Source organism: Oryx dammah, unplaced genomic scaffold, assembly GCF_014754425.2.
Source record: "Oryx dammah isolate SB20612 unplaced genomic scaffold, SCBI_Odam_1.1 HiC_scaffold_12, whole genome shotgun sequence".
Lineage (NCBI taxonomy): Eukaryota > Metazoa > Chordata > Mammalia > Artiodactyla > Bovidae > Oryx > Oryx dammah.
The window spans coordinates 54465010-54484705 of record NW_024070196.1 but is presented as its reverse complement, the minus strand read 5'-3'; the positions used below and the strand labels follow the sequence as shown (position 1 = coordinate 54484705).

At 51.6% G+C, this 19696-nt stretch overlaps 1 protein-coding gene across 2 annotated transcripts; it reads left to right on the top strand.

The window, feature by feature from the left end:
- The first annotated feature begins 10732 nt into the window (after positions 1–10732).
- PHETA1 (PH domain containing endocytic trafficking adaptor 1) lies at positions 10733–18098 on the top strand. 2 transcript variants are annotated; one of them, XM_040250749.1, is made up of 4 exons: positions 10733–10972; positions 12274–12355; positions 13451–13595; positions 15466–18098. In XM_040250749.1, exon 4 carries the CDS (start codon positions 15482–15484, stop codon positions 16163–16165), a length of 684 nt encoding a protein of 227 aa, XP_040106683.1. In that variant the 5' UTR covers positions 10733–10972; positions 12274–12355; positions 13451–13595; positions 15466–15481; the 3' UTR covers positions 16166–18098. The 2 variants fall into 2 exon arrangements, with proteins under 2 accessions (XP_040106683.1, XP_040106684.1); XM_040250750.1 differs by lacking the exon at positions 12274–12355 and having other exon boundaries at positions 10753–10972.
- The last annotated feature ends 1598 nt before the right edge of the window (positions 18099–19696 follow it).

Sequence of the window (19696 nt, the reverse complement as noted above, 5' to 3'; positions counted from 1 at the left end):
GTTTCCTCAAATCTGTAAAATACAAATCAAGCATGAACCTACCTCACAGGATTGTATTGAAAACTAAGTAAAATAATTAATGTAGATGTTCCTGCCACACAATAGGTGCTCAATCTATGCAATTATTATTACTATCATTCATTTCCAAGGCACAAGCCTGATTACGTGTCATGCTTGTGTCCTGCTCTAAACCCTCCATGGCTCCTATTAGCTTCTGAATACAATTCAAGCACCTCAGCCTGACGTCCCAAGCCCTTTCTCATTCCTGACGACCTCCTCTCACCATGACATCTATCAAACTCCAGACTCTCTGGCCGCACCAGACTTTTCTCTGTCCCCTGCTTCATGCTTTCAGACCTTTGCCCGTACATTCTCACTGCCTACCATTCCCTTCCCTTTCCTCTGCTTGGCAAACTCACATATATATATGTCCTTCAAAATCACCTGAAACAAACAAACCCCCCAAAGAGAATCCCCTGGTGCCTTCCATTCAGGGGGCATGGGTTCCATTCCTAGCTGGGGAATTAAGATGCTGCATGCTGCATGATGTGGCCAAAACAAAAACAAACCAAAGGAAACCACCTGAAATGTGACCTCTGTCTGAAGTTAACTCCGGTTCCCTGGGACACTGCGACTTCTGGCCTCCCTTTGGCTTCCTCTGTATCAAGCCTCTGAGACAGAGAAGTCTTGTCAGTTAGGGTGCAATCTCATTCATTTGTCTCTGTACCTTCCAGGCTTGGAGCTCCTGGGGCGTGAGGCTGGTGTTTTGCTTATCTCTGAAACTCTGGCTTGCAGCTCTGACCTACCAGGCATTAGGCACTTGAAGCATGGTCTGAGATAAACAATAGGTATGTCATGATCATCAGTGGATGGTGGTTGATTCCAAAGCACAGACTTTTGATGGGAGCCTTGGTTCTGTTACCTTCACGCTTGCTTGATCTCTCTAAGCCTCAGTTTCCTCATCTGCAAAATGTACTTGTGACGATTCAGTGAAATTCTGTGTGTAAAGAGCTTAACACAGGACACTCAACGATGCTGATTATTATTAGCTAAACCTGTCTCAGTCCTTCCTTTACCCTGAGGAGTAGATGACGGAGAACAGCTTAATAGTCTCCTCCCCTATCTGTTAATACATTAAAAGTAGCACCAACATATTAACTAAAGTATGAAGTGAAAGTGAAAGTCATTCAATTGTGTCTGACTCTTTGCGACCCCATGGACAGTCCATGGGATTCTCCAGGCTGGAGTAGTGGGTAGCCTTTCTCACCTTCAGGGGATCTTCCCAACCCAGGTCTCCTGCGTTGCATGTGGGTTCTTTACCAGCTGAGCCGTCAGGGAAGACCAAGAGTACTGGAATGGGTAGCCTATCCCTTCTCCAGAGAATCTTCCCAACCTAGGAATCGAACTGGAGTCTCCTGCATTGCAGGCGAATTCTTTACCAGCTGAGCTACCGGGGGAAGCAATTATACTCCAATATAAAATAAATCAATTAAAAATAAATTTAGAAAAGGAATGAAGTACTGATGCATGCTACAGTGTGGACGACCCGTGAAGCAATATGCTGAGTGAGAGAAGCCAGACAGAAAGGATCACACTGTGATTCTATCTGGACATGATTCCATTTACATGAACTATCCAGAGTAGGTAAATCCACAGAGACAGAACACAGACTCCATGGTTGCCAGGGCCTGGGAGAAGAGAGAACTTGGAGAGCAACTGCTAATGGGTACTAATAGGTCTGGGTCTCCTTTTGGGGTGATGAGAATGTTCTGGAACTAGATATAGAGGTGGTGGTTGCACCTCACCAAATGGACTAAGTGCCACCGTGCCGTGTGCTGTGCTGAGTCGCTCAGTCGTGTCCGACTCTTTGCGACCCCATGGGCTGTAGCCCACCAGGCTCCTCTCTCCATGGGGCTTCTCCAGGCAAGAATACTGCAGTGGGTTGCCCTGCCCTCCTCCAGGGGGTCTTCCCAACCCAGGGATCAAACTCAGGTCTCCTGCACTGCAGGCAGATTCTTCACTGTCTGAGCCAGCAGGGAAGCCCAAGTGCCACTGAGTTGTACTTTAAGGTGGTTAATTTTATGCTATGTGAATTTCATCTCAATTAAAAAACAAACAAACAAACAAACAAAAAACGGTTAGCTAAAGGAGTGAGGAGTTGAAGGGAATTTGGAAATGGGCTCTTTCCTTCTCCTGTCCTGCACCCAGGCTGGTTTTTACCCCAAAATGGGCTGCTCAAGGCTTCCCACCCAAGTTGCATTCCTACCCCTGACCTGGCAGAAGCTGGGGACGGTCCCACAGAGGGTCTACAAGAGTGTGGGCCACTGCACACCGGCAGATCAGCCAGGCTGGCTCCGTGATCACGGTCAATGTGCGGGACGTAGCCAGCATCTGGTAAGTGAGCCTGGCCTCAGGGTGAGCCTAAAGGAGCCCTAGGAAGGTTGTCCAGCAGGGATGCTAGGCTCAAAAGTGGCCACAAGGCAAGCAGGTCCTCTCTGGGGTGTAAGACCTTGAGATACACAGAGAGGAGCAGAAAATGGCTAGCGGGCAGGAGGAAAAGGGAGTCCAAAAGTAGGAGTAACCTTGAAGGCCTAGACTGCTGGCTAAGGAGGCTGCAGTGTCCTCTGCTACGAGGGCTCTCAGGACCATTTACCGTCCAGATTGAAAAGGGTTGTCTCTGGAGCCTCAGGCGGCTGCGTCACTTCCCTTCAGCATCTGGCACTGGGCTGGGGGTGCCTGAGTGGAGTGCCTCAGGCTATTCCCCTGGCCAAGAGCTGGACTCCGGGGCTAGCGGCCTGGGGCCTCTAGTCTCTGCCCTGTTTGCTGGCCGTATGACCTCAGGCAGGTTACTTCACTGCTCTGAGGCAACAGGAGCCAAAGGGCTGAGGAGAGGAGGCACTGAGATCAGAAGAGGAGAGAGCTATACTTTGAGACATAGAAGCAGGAAGCTGAGGGCAGAGGGGTGTAGAGAGCAGCTGAGCCTCATATTTCCATTTTCCCCAAGCTGGTCTCCCTTCATTGCTGAGATGGTTTCCTATGATTGCCTTCAGCATGGCTGCCCGACCTCCCCTTGTCACAGTAAAATCAGGTCCTTGCAATCTTGGCTCAAGATGTTCCCTGGGGCTGAGCTTTCTCTCCTGTCTCTAATGACTGGTGCAAGGACAGACAGGTCAACCCACGAGCCCAGTGAAAATCAGTTTCAGGTTTGTGTAGAACGGTCTGATAAGAGAATGACTTTTTCTATTCATCTGGAGCTGTGAGGACAGAGGTTCAGAGCTTTCAGGCATTACATTGCCCGAGAATGAATCTACTCAGAGGAGAGCCAAACCCAGAGACTGGGAGAAACTGAAGCCTGACAATAATGGCTTTGCACCTAGAGCCAGCCATACCTGAAAGCAATTACTCTTAGGCTTCTCAGCCACGTGTCAGTTAATTCTGTCTTTGGTTGAAACCTGTTTGTGTGCAGTTTTTAGCCAGTTGGCAACTAAGAGAGTCCTGCCATACACCTGTTTGTCCTCCAGATACATATATCATCCATAGGTCCCTCATGGGCCACCCATGCCTGAAATAGTTACTAGGATATGGTCCTGGGTTGTTTGGAGCACCAGAACATTTCCTATACACCTATTTCCCCAAAGACCCTATATTTTGATTTCCTTACCCCAAATGACACATTTCCTAGATAAGGACTTGGTTCTGTTTTAAGATTTTCTATTACTCAAAGATGTTTGAACTGCCAAGCAAAACTTGTGAGCAGAAGAAGATAATACCTAATAGTTATTAAGCACTTACTACAGAATAGTACTGTTCTAAGAGCTTTATATTATTACCCAGAGGGGCAGCAAGGCATAGACTCCAATTCCAGACTGCCTGAATTAAAATCCACTTGTTTGCTGTGTTAATTCAGGCAAGCTATTTCATCTTACTTTTAAAATTTGTAAAATGGGGATGGTAAAACTGTTCCTACTTCTTAGCATTTTCATCAGAAGCAAAACAGACAGCAAGTGCTTAGTAAACATTAGCTAGTATTCTTGAAATCCCTCATAACACCTTATAAGATGGGTCACTGTTATTTCTTCTGGTTTACCGATGAGGAAACCAAGGCACAGAGAGGTGAAGTGAGTTGCTAAAGGTCACACAGCTTGAAAATGGCAGAGTGGAGATTGGAATCCACTTGTGAACATTAACTCCGTTAACTTCTGGCTCAAAGCATGGTTGCAAATTGCTTTATGAGTCAGGCCAGTGCAAGGCCTCCCCCTACACTTCTGTAGTCCTGGATGTGGCTCGGGGACCATAGTTGTCAGCGCCCCTCCCTTCAGCCGCACCTGACCAGACAATATATATAAATATACACATCTAACTGGAGAAGAAAATGGCAACCCACTCCAGTATTCTTGCCTGCAAAATCCCATGAGGAGCCTGGCAGGGCTACAGTCCATGGGGTTGCAGAGTAAGACACGACTGAGCGATTAACACGCACATGTCAAAGGCAGTCATTTGGGTATTCTAGGAGGCGGTGTGATTTATATCTTAGAAGGGGCTATCAGTCTGTGTTTTGCTAAGGCAGTACTGGGACAGGCTTCTTTGAACTTGAACCGGAGATGATGGGGTGGTTAGGAATATGGGTTTTAGAATCCAATAGGCTTGGGTTGTAGTCTCAGCTCTGCCCCTTCCTATTGACCATAAGCACGTCACTCCCCTCTCTGAGCCTTGGTTTGAAGATTGTGCAAAAGGAACGTGGCCCTGGGCCAGAATGCAGTACATCTTAGTTATTAATAAGGAACAGGGGAAACGCAGAGAAGGTTTAAAATGCTTCTTGGGAGAAAGCATTCAGGAACGGGGGGATCTGTTTGGGGAGGGTGGGGTGAGAAGCCCCATCAATGATAGAGGGGAAAAAGAGTTGGTGATGTCACCTTTTAAGGCAGGGCTCTCAAATCCTCCCTTTGACTCCAGGGAATGAACTGGCAAGAACGCCTGGGTCGGGACTTCCCTGGTGGTCCAGTAGTGAAGGATCTGCCTTGCAGTGCAGGGAACACGGGTTTAATTCCTGATCGGAGAGCTAAGAGCCCACGTGCCGTGGAGCAGCTGAGTCTGCGCACTGCAACTGCTGACCCCTGTGCCACAACTAGGGTCCTCGCACCACAAGGAAAGGTCCCAAGTGACACAACTAGGACCTGAGGCAGCCAAGTCAATAAATATATAGACGTTAGAAAAAAGAAAAAGAACTCCCAGGTCTCCATGCCTTTGGCAAAGCTGGACCATACTCAGGACCCAGGCTCCAGGCTGGCAGGACACAGGTTTTGTCCCAACAGAGGAGTGGGGCAGTTCCTGAAGTCAGAGGATCATGGCCCTTTCCATCATTCCCCCTCCTCTGTGATCATCCCAGCATGTGGTCTGGGCCAGCATGTTTGTGGTGGAAAACAATTTCAGTTCCTTCTTGGGGCTGGCTGGTCCTGCCCGTTTCTAGGGTGGGGCAGTCAGTGTGGAAGGAAACTCTGCCTCAGACCCCAACTTGGACCACTGTCTTCCCTTACTGGTGGCGAAGTAGGGGATCAGCAGAAAGGGTTGGGACCCCAGATATGGATGCAAGATGCTGGGTGCTATGGGCACCTGTCTGGGAGGACTGGTTCAGGCTGAGCCACGTTCTGGTCACCCAGCACCTTTTCTGTGCCAAACGCTGTGTCGGGAGGTCGAGGTGCAGCCATGAACAAAGCAGACAAAATTCTGAGACAGAATCTTCTCTTGTTGGGGGTGGGTGGGAAGGGAGATCACAGTTTACACAGAGCCATCAAACCCAGGTGCCCTACCTGCAGTTGGCGTCCCCTGGTTCTTCTATTCTTCCACCTCCTGTGCTTTCTCACCTCACCTCCTTTCCTCAGCCTCCTGAGAAAAGCCCGCAGGCTTCCCTAGTCTCACCTCTCCTCTCGCTTTCTCTTTGCTCTAGCCACACTGTCCTCCTTGATATGGTTTTTGTTTTGCTTCTGAGCCTTTGCATTTGCTGTTCCCTCTGCCAGGAACGGTGTTCCCTCTGGATATCTGCATGGCTTGTGCCCTTACTTTCCTCGGGTCTTTACTCAAAACACCTTCTCCAGGAGGTTTCCCCTGCCTAATTGAAATGGCAACTCCACCATCCTCATTCACAATTCATACGCTCTTCCCTCACTTCATTTTCCCCTTGGGTCCTAACCTTACCTAATGTACTATACAAATGTTGCTTTATCTCTTCTCCTCTCTGGCAAGGGAGGGCAGGAGCCCTTGTCTGGCATTTTCAAAAGACAATTTATTGAGATGAAATTCACATGACATGAAAGGAACCCTTTTAAAGTGAACAATTCAGTGGCATTTAATATGTTCATCATGTTGTGCAACCATCACCTCTGACTCCAAAAATTTTCATTGGCCCCGAATAAAACTCTGCACCCACTAAGCAGTCAATTCCCATTCTCCCCTGCCCCTAGCCCCCGGCAACCACCCCTCTGCATTCTTTTTCTATGGACGTATCTTGCTGGATAGTTCATACAAATGAAATCACACAGTATATTCACTCAGCATCATGTTTTTAAGATTCATCCACACTGAAGCAAATGCATCAGTACTCCATTCCTTTTTAACAGCTGTGTAACATTCCACTGTATGGGTGTACCATGTCTCATTTATTTACTCATCTGTTGATGGACATTTGAGTTGTTTCCCACTTTTGGCTACTGTGAACAGTGCTGCTATGAACATGTACTTGTGTCTTTTTAAGTTGTATCCCTGGAGCCTCAGAAAAAGTAGTGCTCAGTAAATATTGGTTGAAAGAGTGACTGGAGGAAGCAAAGGCTTTGGACCAAGCAGGGTGGTGTTGGGGTGGTCATATGCCCTCCCAGAAGGGGCAAGGGCTGGGTGAAGAACTGAAGCATTAGCCCTGGAAGGGGACCAGCACACGCAAAGGCCTAGAGCGGGATGCATTCTGGGAACAGGGGAAGCAGATGGCGGGTGTTGAGGGAGTGGGAACAGGAAACTGCGCATGAGGAGGCTGTGGGGGAGGCAGAGACCAGGACTCCAGGACCTTGTCATTCTCAGACGGGGGTCTGGACTCCCTCCTGAGGCAGTGGAGAGCCATGGAAAGGCTCTGAGCAGTGAAGTGCCACGACTTGATTTGACTTGAGTTTTATTCAATACTACAATCCCTCAATGGGGAATGGATTCAGGGGGCATGGAGGTTGGAGTGACAGAAGGGAGACCCGAGATAGGGCCACTGCCCACATCCTGGTGAGAGAGAGATGATGGTGGCTTTGGAAGGGGAAGTGGTGGCCGAGAAGGAGAAGTGATGGACTTGAGACATGGTTTTCAGGTAAAATCACCAGGATTAGTTACGGTAGCCACAGCCCAGTTCTGGTCCTTAAATTCCCCTTTCCAGTTCTTCTGAATCACTGTCCCTATTCATAGTAAGCAAAAGGTGGAGACAACCTAATGTGTGTTATGGATGAAAGGGTAAACCAAAAGTGGGACATCCATGCAATGGAATACTGTTCAGTCCTAAAGAAGTGAAGTACTGATAAACACAGCAATGTAGTAAGCAAAAGATGAAAACATGATGCTGACTGAAAGAAGCCAGGCACAAAAGGCCGCATACTGTATGACTCCAATTATATGAGATATCCAGAATAGGTAAATCCATAAGGACAGAAAGAAAGTAGATTGATGGATGCCAGGGCCTGGGAGCAGCAGGGAATGGGCAGTGACTGCTAATGGGTGTAGAGTTGTACTTTGGAGGGACAGAAGTGTTTTGGAACTAGGTACATGTGGTGGTTGCACAAAATGTGAACGTATCTAATGGCACTGAATTGTTCACTTTACTTTTTTGCTGGCGACTTTAAATTTGCGAGCTGTATCTTTTTTTCATCTTCAGCTTTGTTGAAGTACAATTGGCAAATAAAATTGTAAGATAATTAAAGTACACATTGTGATGATATAAAATACATAGACATCATGGAAGGATTCCTCCCATCTCATTAACTAACACGTCCATCACCTCCCATATTTGTATATGTATACTGTGTGTGAGAGAGCATTTAAATTCTACTCAGTAAATTTCAGTCATACAATAGTGTTATCAAGTAGTCACCATGTTATACATTATGTTCACTTTAAAATGCCTAATTTTTTAAATGAGAATTTCACCTCAATTAAAAAAATAAAATGATAAAGATTCTTAAAAAAAAAAAAAAAAAGCCAGGCTTTTGCTCTCAGATTTCTGCCTTTTTTCCCATGTCAACCCTTGACATCAGCATAAGAGGATCTGAGAGCCAAGATTCACAGACTTCTGGGAAATTTTCCCCACACTAAGGCCCAAATGCCCATGTACCTGACATTTTCCTTATCTGGTGAATATCCAGATTTGGGGAAATTCCAGTTTGCTTTTCCTGACCAAAAAATTATGGCACCATCAGGTACAGCTGGATCCAGGGGTTCAGATAATATCAGATATCATCATGTATCTGTTTTCCCTTGTGCCATGGGTCTCAGGCCCTACTTTTCTCTGCCGTGGCTTCACTATCAGGCAGGCTTTAGAATTCAACCACTTATCTCCACCTCCACTGCCCCTTCTCTGCTCTTAGCTACTATCATCACTCACCCGGCCTGCTGCAAATCTCCTGCCTGGTCAGCTGACCTCCATCCTTGCTCCCAACAGCTCATTCTCCCCATGATGTGTGCATGCACGCTCAGTCATGTCCGACTCTTTGCAACCCCATGGACTGTAGCCCACCAGGCTCCTCTGTCCATGGGATTTCCCAGGCAAGAATACTGGAGTGGGTTGTCATTTCCTACTCCAGGGGATCTTCCTGACCCAGGAATCAAACCCATGTCTCTTGAGTCTCCTGCATTGGCAGGTGGATTCTTTACAACTGTGCCACCTGGGAAACCCATTCTCCCCAAAGCAGCTAGGAATTGTGTTGAACCTAAGAGAAAGATCATGTCCTTCCTCTGCTCAAAACCCTCCCATGGCTCTCCTCCATTCCTCTTAGAGTAAAAGCAAAATCATTTTCATGATCCAAAGAGACCTGAAGGAAGTGAGAGTTGGAGTGATGTTCTACAAATATTCTCAGATGGTCCTACCTCCAGGGCCTTTGCACTTGCTCTTTCCTCTGCCTGGGACACCTTCAGAGAAGCTTTCCCTGACAATCTTGTTTAAGTTGCACTCACAGTCTTTCCAGACCACTACCATGGCTTACAGTCTTTCTAGAGAGAATCACTTCTAGATCTTGTTTGTTGATTGACTTGGAACAGCACCTGGCACAGTGCCTGGGCACACACAGGCACTTAGTGAGAAGCTGCAGAGCGAATAGCTCATCCTGGTCTATCCTGTTTCTCTCCCGCTCTCAGGCTAGGACTGGACAGTGATTGAAGCCCATATGGTGGGGAGGAGGTAGCAAGGGCAGGAAGTACCGAGAGCTCTAGGGAAGCGGAACTGTGTTACTTTGGATGGAACAAAAGGAACAGCAATTCCTATTCGTTGAGAGCATCTGCTCTGTGCCAAGCACTTGATATACTATGACTGTCTTTACTGGACGGATGAGGAAGCAGAGGGCTAGAGAAGTATATGGATTTCTCTAAGGCCTCACAGTGATTAAACGTGACTTACTGCAGATGGCGACTGCAGCCATGAAATTAAAAGACGCGTACTCCTTGGAAGAAAAGTCATGACCAACCTAGATAGCATATTGAAAAGCAGAGACATTACTTTGCCGACTAAGGTCCGTCTAGTCAAGGCTATGGTTTTTCCAGTAGTCATGTATGGATGTGAGAGTTGGACTGTGAAGAAGGCTGGGCACCGAAGAATTGATGCTTTTGAACTGTGGTGTTGGAGAAGACTCTTGAGAGTCCCTTGGACTGCAAGGAGATCCAACCAGTCCATTCTGAAGGAGATCAGCCCTGGGATTTCTTTGGAAGGAATGATGCTAAAGCTGAAACTCCAGTACTTTGGCCACCTCATGAGAAGAGTTGACTCATTGGAAAAGACTTTGATGCCGGGAGGGATTGGGGGCAAGAGGAGAAGGGGACGACAGAAGATGAGATGGCTGGATGGCATCACTGACTCGATGGACGTGAGTCTGAGTGAACTCCGGGAGTTGGTGATGGACAGGGAGGCCTGGCGTGCTGCGATTCATGGGGTCGCAAAGAGTCGGGCACGACTGAGCGACTGAAATGAACTGAACTGAACTGAACTGATGGGGACTTGAACCCACGGCTGCCTAACTCCAGAACTTTTCTTCTTCACCTGGGGCCAGGGGTAGGGGTGTCACTCATCCTGTCTATATAGCATAGTCCTATATTGACTGTCCTGACGCCTGAAATGTTCTATTCAACTTTTTTTTTTTTTTCAATAAATTAAATCACACGTTTTCGGCAGGGTTATTTTCCAAATGTAGCTGAGCGTTAAATTTGCTACCCAAGGAGGAGTTTGAACACTCAAGCCTAGAGCTTTATTTAGCAAACGGTCCCGCGCAAGACCCCGAGGCTTTTTCCAGAGCAATCCGCCGCCCCCTTGTACCTAAGTCCTGGAAGCGCGTTGAGTCTCCGGGTTCTAACCTTCTACCCGGAATAGGACACTGGGAATTCTTAACCCAGTTGCTGTTCCTTTAAGAGTGGTTCCGGGGGCGGGCCCACAGGGCGTGGCGAATCCGGGGGTGTGTGCCGGATCCGGGTGTCCAATCCCGGCGCGAGGGAAGAAAGCGGGGGCGGGTCCGGCACGGGAAGGTTGGGAAGGGTTAAGAGGAGCTTTGGGTCGCGGACGGTCCGGTTGCCTCCCCCTCCTTCTGTCGGATCTGCGCTCTCCCGCGGCTGCGCCGGCTCGGCAGCCCGGGAGACAAAGCACCGCCGCGGCCGCCGCCACAACCGAGCGGGTCCCGGGCCATGGCCCGGCCGCCCCCTGGCTCCACGCCTCCGGTCCCGCCGCTGCTGCCATCGCCCTAGGCCGTGCCGCGAGGTAAGGCCGGCCTGGCGCGGAGGGAAACTTGGGCCGGATCTGCAAGGGACGCGGGACAGGGCTCGGGCCGCCGTGGGCCTCGGGTTCCCCCAGGCAGTCTGGAGAGACCTCTGCTGTGGATCTGTCCTTTTGAGATTCCAAGCCAGCGGTAATTTTCCCGTCAGGAACTCCAGCTGCTGGGGCGAACTTGGCCGGTGACCCTCCAGCCCCATAAAAGACCTCGGCCGCTGAGGCAACTCTGCGGGCTAGAGAGCTAGACTTGGCTCCCGCATTCTGCCACCGACCTCACCCAGGGCTCAGGCTGTCTTTTAAGGAACACACCACACACACAAGGAGAGGGGGCAACTAGGAGCAATGGCCTGGGATGGTGGTCCTGGCATCCTTGCGGCCCCTGCCCAGGGCAGCGCTCGACAGACAGTTCTTCACCACATGTTTTTCTGCCCGTACCTGCCACACCCTCTCCAGCATGTCCACTGCTGGCAGTTGGATCCAACCCCAGGACCTGGCTTCTTTACTTGAAATGAGTGGCAAAAAAAAAAAAATGCCATGCCTCAGTTTCCTCAGACTCCTGGGTTCTGGGCGATCTGTGTCCTTGGAGACTGAGAGCTAATTATTTGCCCTTGGGATAGCTTCTGACTGTGTGCTCACTACCTGCTCAGCATTTTGCAAGCTGTCTCTTCAAAATTAATATTTTCAATTCCGAGAGGGATGGCTGTTAATGTACTCATTTTATACACGAGGCTGTGTTTGTTCTCAAAGCCCATGAAGCCTGGATTGGAGAAGGTGTGGGGACCAGAGGGGCTGGGATGGTCCCCTCTAGCTTCCTGCATGGCCCGGGACTGTTGAACCAGCAGCAGTGCCCGCAGCGGACTCTGAACTTCTTGGAAAACTGCACGAGTGTGAGGAGATAAACTGGGGACCAGGCCCTCCCAGAGGCTGGAGCTTGTGCCCCTGCTGTTTCCCCTCACTTCCTTCCTGGCTGGGCTGGAGGAGGCAAGGCCATGGGCAGAGAGGGGTCCTGTGTTGGCTGGTGACCTTGGGCTCAGGGTTGGAGGGGGAAGGGGGCAGCTGCTGAGTGTGAAGGAAATTGCTCTTCATTTGGCCTTAATGGTTGGTGAGACTCTCCCGCCTTGGGCTGGCTGCCCAGAGCATGCCATTCTATGCACAGAATTGTACCTTTGGGCAAGTTATTTAAGCTCTCTGTGTCTCAGCTCCCACATCTGTGAATGTGGGATGAGGAAAAGACTCCTCTTGGGGCCATTGAGAGGTTTAAGTAGATAATTGCTTGACTCATTCTATAGGTCTTTGAGCACCAACTACGTGCCAGGCACTGGAATTCCGACAAAGATCTTTGTCCTCCTAGAGCAGGCAAAAATGACCCAGGTAATTTCAGGCTGGGGTGTGGGAGAGTGATGTGGGGGTGGGGGGTAGTTCTCTTGTGTACAGATACCTTCTCCTCCGTGAGGAGGTGATGCTCAAGCTGAAACTTGGCCATCTGAAGATAAGGGAAAGGCCCTCTACCTGTTCCAGGTAGAGGGAACAGCCAGGGCAAAAGCCGTGAGATGGGAATATGCCTGGTGTGTTTGTGGAACAGCAAGGAGGCCAAGGTGGCTGGAGAGAGGGAGAAAGAGAGGGAAAGGGAACCTGGAAGACCTGGAGAAGAATGGATTTTATAATGAGACAGGGAGGGAGCCATGGGTGGGTTTAGAGTGGGGGAGGGGTGTGATTGGGCTTAGTTTATAGGATCCCTCCGTAAGGCCAGGGGCGGGGCCTAGGAAGAAGTTAAGATCTTACGCTGCTGCTGCTGCTGCTGCTGCTAAGTCGCTTCAGTCGTGTCCGACTTTGTGCGACCCTAGACGGCAGCCTACCAGGTTCCCCTGTCCCCGGGATTCTCCAGGCAAAAACACTGGAGTGGGTTGCCATTTCCTTCTCCAATGCATGAAAGTGAAAAGTGAGAGTGAAGTCTCTCAGTCGTGCCTGACTCTTAGCGACCCTATGGACTGCAGCCTTCCAGGCTCCTCCACCCAAGGGATTTTCCGGGCAAGAGTACTGGAGTGGGGTGCTAGTGCCTTCTCTGGATCTTACCCTGAAGAACACCAATAAGGAACAGGCATCGGTGGAGGCAGGGAGACCAATGAAGAGGCTACTGTAGCTGTCCAGGCAAGCCACGATGGTGGGGGTGCGGGGGAGCTAGAATGGGACATGGCAGCGAGCAGAGATAAGGAGGCTCCTGATTTGGAAGAGGGTGGAGGGGGGATCAAGGTGACCTGATGAGTGACCAGATGTGGAGGTGGGGGGAATCCAAGAGCCTTTCACCAAGACAGCACCGAGGGAAGCACTTGGGGAGGCTGAGAAGAACATCACCAGCTACCAGAGCTTGGCACGTACTGTGCCTGGCACTGTGCTCAGCGCTTCTACATAGCCACTGTGTCATCGTCTCAACAACCCTGACTTAGGTGCTGTTATTCCATCTTACAGATGCGGAAACGGAGGCCCAGAGGGGCTTAAAGCTCGCCCAGGGTCACATAAGTCAGACACTCCAGAGCTGACATTTGAACCCAAAGAAGAGCAAGTCAAGACCAGAACTGGGCAGAGAACAGGGAAGAGAGCTGTGGCCTGAGAGGTAGGAGGGAAATGGGGTGAGTACGGTGGGTGGTTCCTGTGTGAAATGGGGCTGGGGTCCACATGGGCCTTGCTGGGGAGTTGGGAGGAATCCCTGCCACTTTGCAGAGAAAGAAACTGAAGCTCAAGAGAAGGGAGGCCTAAGTCAGAAGGCACATAGCTCAGGGAGGCAGAGCAGAGATTAAACACCTTGAGTATTCAGGGGCTGTGGCCTTGGTCAGATCAACTACTAGGTTGGGACAGGCTGATAATCAGCACTAGATCATGGCTCATGTTGCCTCTTCCAGGAAGCCCTTCTTGACTGTGTAGGCTGGTGAGATGAGGTGGATTGGGGATGGAGCAACTGCCTCCTCTGCCCTGGGTGAGGTCGCCTGTCTGGGCCCCACTGTAGCTGGCTACTCCGGCTGAGCCAGAGGAGAGAGAGCCTCCTTTCCGGGAAAGCCTCATTCCTCCAGGACCTGAGTAAGGCACTGCCCACTGGGGAACAAACATTAACTGAGCACCTACTGCACTCCAGCGACTTTATATACTTTGCTTCTTGAACAATGTGGCCACTGTCCCTCGTAGAGGGAGGTTTTGAAGCAGGAGCGCAAGATGGATTTGTAGCGTGGCCATGGAAAACCCCAAGGGAGGGTGTAGCCACACTGGAGACTCATGCCACCTAAGTCCTACCTGGCCATCATATACTCCTTGGTGGGGAGTAGTAAAATCACTGTGGCCAAGTGCAGAGAGTTCGATTCCTCTGCTGCAAATGGGTGCACAGTGCTCTCCCTCCAGCCTCTCTCACTTGTAAGAGTGAACCAAGTCCTGGGCCCTTTGTCTGGATTTTGTAACAATCTTTTTTGCCACTCTGCATCCCCTGCCTCTCCCCTTCCTCACTCTGCTCCAGCCTCACCAACAACCTCAAGCACACTAGCAGCTTCCTACCTCAGGGCGTTTGCACTTGCTGTTCCCTCTGCCTGGCATGTCCCAGGGGCTCAGTCCCTCACCTCCTTCAGGCCTCTGCTCAAATGTCACCTTTTCAGTACAGCTTTTCTTTTAAAATCAAACACTCCTCTTGTCCTTAATACTTCTGAGCTCCCCTCCCTGTCTTATATTTTCCACACCACTTAAGCCCATTTGTTAATTGTCTACTCTCTTCACCTGCCACTAGCATATCAGCACCAGGAGGGTAGCGACCCTCTCTGTCTTGTTTACTGCTCTATACCTATGCCTAATGCCTAGAACAGTGCCTGGCACACAGTAGGTGCTTAATAAATGTTTGATGAATGAAGTCCCTACTGTCCTCTGAAATAGATTCTGTTCACATCCCTATTTCATGGAAGAGCAAATCAAAGCTGACATCAGCAGAGATGGAATCTGACCCCAAAAGGTCAGCTGGCCTGGTACCCAGGGGTGATAGAATTAGCAGTGCCTGAAACTGAGGCCTGGGTTTGGATTTCAGTTCTGGGCCCAACTTGCTTTGTTGCCTTGGGCCAGTGGACTAACCTGTCTGTACTTTGTTTCCCCACCTGGCAAATGGGTAGGGCTAGTCCGGCCACCTGAAGTTTGTTTAGAGATTAAATGAATTCATATATATAAAATGCCCTAAGAATCCTCACCATCATTTGGGGGAGGTAGGATGGCGGGAGAGTTGACCAGCCTGACTTCTGGGGCCAGTCAGACCTGGGTTCGAGTCCACTTTCTGCTCCTGAAGAGCTGTGTGAGCCGGGCAGGCCGCGTCTGCTCTTTGAGCCTGAGTTTCCTCATCTGTGAAATCGGGGGTGGGCGGGGGTGGTGGTGGTGGTGAGTGCTGTGGCAGCCAGGGTTGTGTGAGGTCACCCGAGGCAGCGGCCGCATGAGTAACTGCTGCCCTGGTGTGGGGACAACAGGTCCCGAGCGCGCGCCATGAAGCTGAACGAGCGCAGCCTGGCCTTCTACGCCACCTGCGACACCCCGGCCGACAACACGGGCTTCCTGTACAAGAAGGGCGGCCGGCACGCGGCCTACCACCGCCGCTGGTTCGTGCTGCGCGGCAACATGCTCTTCTACTTCGAGGACGCGGCCAGCCGCGAGCCCGTGGGCGTCATCATCCTGGAGGGCTGCACCGTGGAGCTGGTGGAGGCCGCCGAGGAGTTCGCCTTCGCCGTGCGCTTCGCCGGGTCGCGGGCCCGCACCTACGTGCTGGCGGCCGAGAGCCAGGCCGCCATGGAGGGCTGGGTGAAGGCGCTGTCGCGGGCCAGCTTCGACTACCTGCGGCTGGTGGTGCGCGAGCTGGAGCAGCAGCTGGCGGCCGTGCGCGCGGGCGGCGGCCCACCCCCGGCCCACCGGCCCCGCGCGCTCCCGGCGCTCCCGTCCAAGGAGAACGGCTGTGCCGTCTGGAGCGCCGAGGCCCCCGCCGCCTCCGCCCCTGTCAGGGCCAACCCCGGCTCCCGGCCCGGCCCCGAGCCCCCGCCACTGCCGCCCCGCCGGCGGGCCTCGGCGCCCAACGGGCCTCTAGATTCCGCCTCCTTCGCCCAGCTACACGAGTGGTACGGACAGGAGGTCAGGGCGCTGAGGAGCCAGTGGCTCAGCAGCCAGGCCCAGCCCTGAGAAGCTGGGGGACCTGGTCATGAGGGAAATCGCCATCGGGGTCAGCCCTGAGGTCCCTGCCGGGTCAGGCGCCCAGAAGATGCCAGCTTCTGAGGGATGCTTTGGGACCTCTGTATTTCAGAGAGAGCCTAGCCTTGAGGAGGCCACCGTGCCCAATTCTCAGGAGGATCCAGGCCCTAGATGATCCTCAAGCAGCCAGAGAGCTGGTTTTGTGGGAGCTGTAGCCCCAAACCCAGCCCAGCAGGCGCGTTGTTCACCTGTCCTGAATCACGGAGCAGAGGTTTGTTGCTGACGACAGGCCTTGGCAGGGGCGACTGGGACCTGCGAGGCTCCATGGGCTGGAAGGCACATGAGCAGTCAGCACTGCTCCACACTGGGCCCCACATGGTCGGGAGGCCGGGCTGTGCTACACCACACCTGCGCCTGACCTCCTTTTCCTCCAAGGCCTGCTGGAGGAGCTGCCTGGCTCCCAGCCATCTTCCTGCCTCCATAAGCAGCAGGTGCAGAAAGGCAGCACCAGTGTGGGTTTTCATGTATGACCCGCACCGGGCTTCTGGCCTGGAGTGAGGCCCAGGCAGGACTATTCCTGGAGCCTCAGCCAGGCCTTGGGGTGATGCCCCAGGGCAGTAGACCCTCTGGCCTTGGGCCATGTCTGTGTGCCTGTGGCAGCTCTCACCCTCTCCCAACACTCCTTAACCACATCCTCTGTCTTCTCCCGGAGCCAGCTCTCCAACCCCTGGCCTGGGGTGGTGCCTCACAGGAGCCCGTCTGACCTTGTCCAGCCCTGGACCAGGCAGCTGTGGCCTGAGCTGACTTCCCAGCAGGTGCTTCTGGCGAGGAGGGGCCATGAGCTGACTCAGCCCAGAAAGGGTCCAGATGCCAATCTGATAGGGGCAAAGCAGCAGCTGCCAAACCATGTCTGGCTTCCAGAACCCTCTCCCACCATCACAGCCTGTCTCCGTGCTCCACTCAGCCCCACTCTCACCCAGCAGTATTCTGAGGGAGACCAGGTCTTGCTTTGCCTCGCGCCCAACTTCTGGTTTTACTGTTATTCACTCACCACAGTGGCTATTCTTTATCCAGGGAGAATCTCTGGGGGCTGGGACACCCCTGGCCCTCAAGCTGGGTCATATTTACAGTCCTCAGTGCCTCAAAGCCAGGACCCCCTGAGGACACCTCCGCCCTAATCTTTATTTCCCCAGAGGCTCCCTCTTGGTGACACTGACTCGGCCCTTGGCCCCTTTCCTCTGCCTTTGGAGATCTTGGGGCTTGGAAAAGAATGGGCGCTGTCTGTGTGTCTGCAATCACCAGCTCGCTGCTGGCTCAGCTGACTGGAGTTTCAGTTTTAATTTACTTTTTAATACTTCAGGGTGTCTTTTTCTCTCCTAGCAACAAAGTTTGGTATTTTCACTGTTTTTGTTTCTTGTTGGCTGGTGAAGGGATAGGGTGCCCTGGTTCTGGGCTTGGCTAGTGGCGGTGGAGGGTAGGTGGCACTGCCCCAGGGGGAGGGGTGGGCAAGGAGCCTTGGCTGAGGACAAAGGAACCTCAAGAATCTCACCTGGCTCTTTGCCTTCTCCCTGGCAAGCCCTGCTCACCTACAAGTGCCTCTGGGGGTCTTGGTATGCTTCCCATCCCCTCTTCCCCAAGTCTTGAATGGTGGGCGGGGTTGGCAGCTCTAGTCTATAGGCTCTGGGGTCTCAGGAGGTGTTAGGAACTGTTAGGTGCCCATGTCCTGGCCAGACCCAGCTGGTGTGGTGAGGCGTTGGCCCCAGTCCTGGTGTAGGTTTACAAGCTCTAAAGGTACAATCTCCCCACCACCACCCCCAAAGCCCAACATGGGGTCAGGCTGCCTCCAGAGTTGGGCAGGGGAGAGATATCAAGCATCCTGGGAGAGGGAAATAGAGGCTAAAATGAAATAAAAAGTTTATCAAGTCATGTCTGGTGGTATCATTTTCTTTTTTTTTTGCCCCATCTAAACCCTGGATTGACTGGCCTGGCAGAGCCAGGAGCAAGTACAAGAGAAGTGGCGAGTGTGTGCTGAGTGCTCCCTGGCTGATGCTCTGTCAGGAACATTCTTACCACCTCTTATGGCAGATACTGGCTCCCTTTTACAGGTGAGGAAACTGGCTCAGAGAGATTAAGAAATCAGCCAGGTTCACACAGCTCAAAAGTATCAGAGAAGGGATATAAACCTCCAGAAGCCTGTGGAAGAAGACAAGAGTCTTTGAGAGGAACATGAGGCAATGGAGTCCCCAAGTTCCTTTTCAGAGGGGAAGGCAGAAGAAGGCAGGGGGTAAGGTGAGGTTTAGAAAGAGGGTCAACTGTGGGCTGAAGGCCTGACAACTGGGAGGGAGCCACACCTGGCTATCCTCACTGATCAGGGCCCAGAGGGAGGAGGATTCTGGCACCAGTGCTAATTCAGAGGGAAATAGCCCGTGACTGACCAGTGATGTCTGCTGTGAACAAAGGGCGGATGGCGGCCCGGTTTATGCTGTGTATCTGTATCTGTTATCTGTATGGTTGCTGGGCTGATGGGGGATTCACAGATGGGAAGGGGCTGGCCCAAGGTCATCCAGCATGATAGACTAGCCCTTAGGTCCTTTTAACATGGATTCAGAGCTGGGTCACATGCCTCTTGACAGTCTGGAAAAATCACGTGCACCCAGGAAAATGTGGCTTAGGATGAGTAACCTGCAGTCCTCGGTCTGCAGAGCAAGTTCTAAGAACGAGAAAGATACTAAGGTCAGGGAATTATGCTACTCATGAGCATCCAGGATGTGCTGAGCAATTCCTTCCTGGTACCACAGCTGACAGATGGGGGCTGAGTCAGGATGCTGCCTGTGGCATTTGTGACCACAGCCACTGCAGGGCTTGGGACACAGAATGGAGGAAACAGCAGGAGAGACGGCTCCAAGAGGGAGGGTCCCAGGGAGGGAAGCCCTCACCTGCAGGCTTCTTAGGAACATTTCCATGGAGCCAATGAGAGTGGAAGGGGCGACAAGTCACTCAGTGTCCACCTGCTAACCATGTTTCCTTTTGACTCAGGGGAGTTGTGCATGGCATGTGCCTAAGGAAGACCACAACATCCCAGGACCGTGGCAAAGTTGAGGAAGTCGTCTTCATTGCAACAGTCTTTGGGGGATATTGTATGTGTTCAGAAGGAATATTCTGAGAAGCTGCTTGGGGGCAGAGGATGAGAACCTTAAGGAGGGCAATCAGGTCAGAAGTTATGGCTCCCTGCCCAACATCCATCCACCCTAAATGATTAGTCAAATTCTCTCAGTTGGGCTGCTCCCATTTGATTTGCAGGCACTGGCTAAACTTGACCTGCTAAAGAATGGCTGTGTGTTGGGGCGGTAGGTGAAATGAGTGAAGAGGGCCAAAGGTATGGTGATGGATGACAATTAGATTTGTGGTGGTGATCACTTTTCGTGTATATAGATGTTAAAGAATGGCTGTGTGACCCCATTTTGGCCAAAGAGATGTGAGTGGAAGGGTGTTCTTGCTTCTAAAAAGACAAAGAGCTCTGGG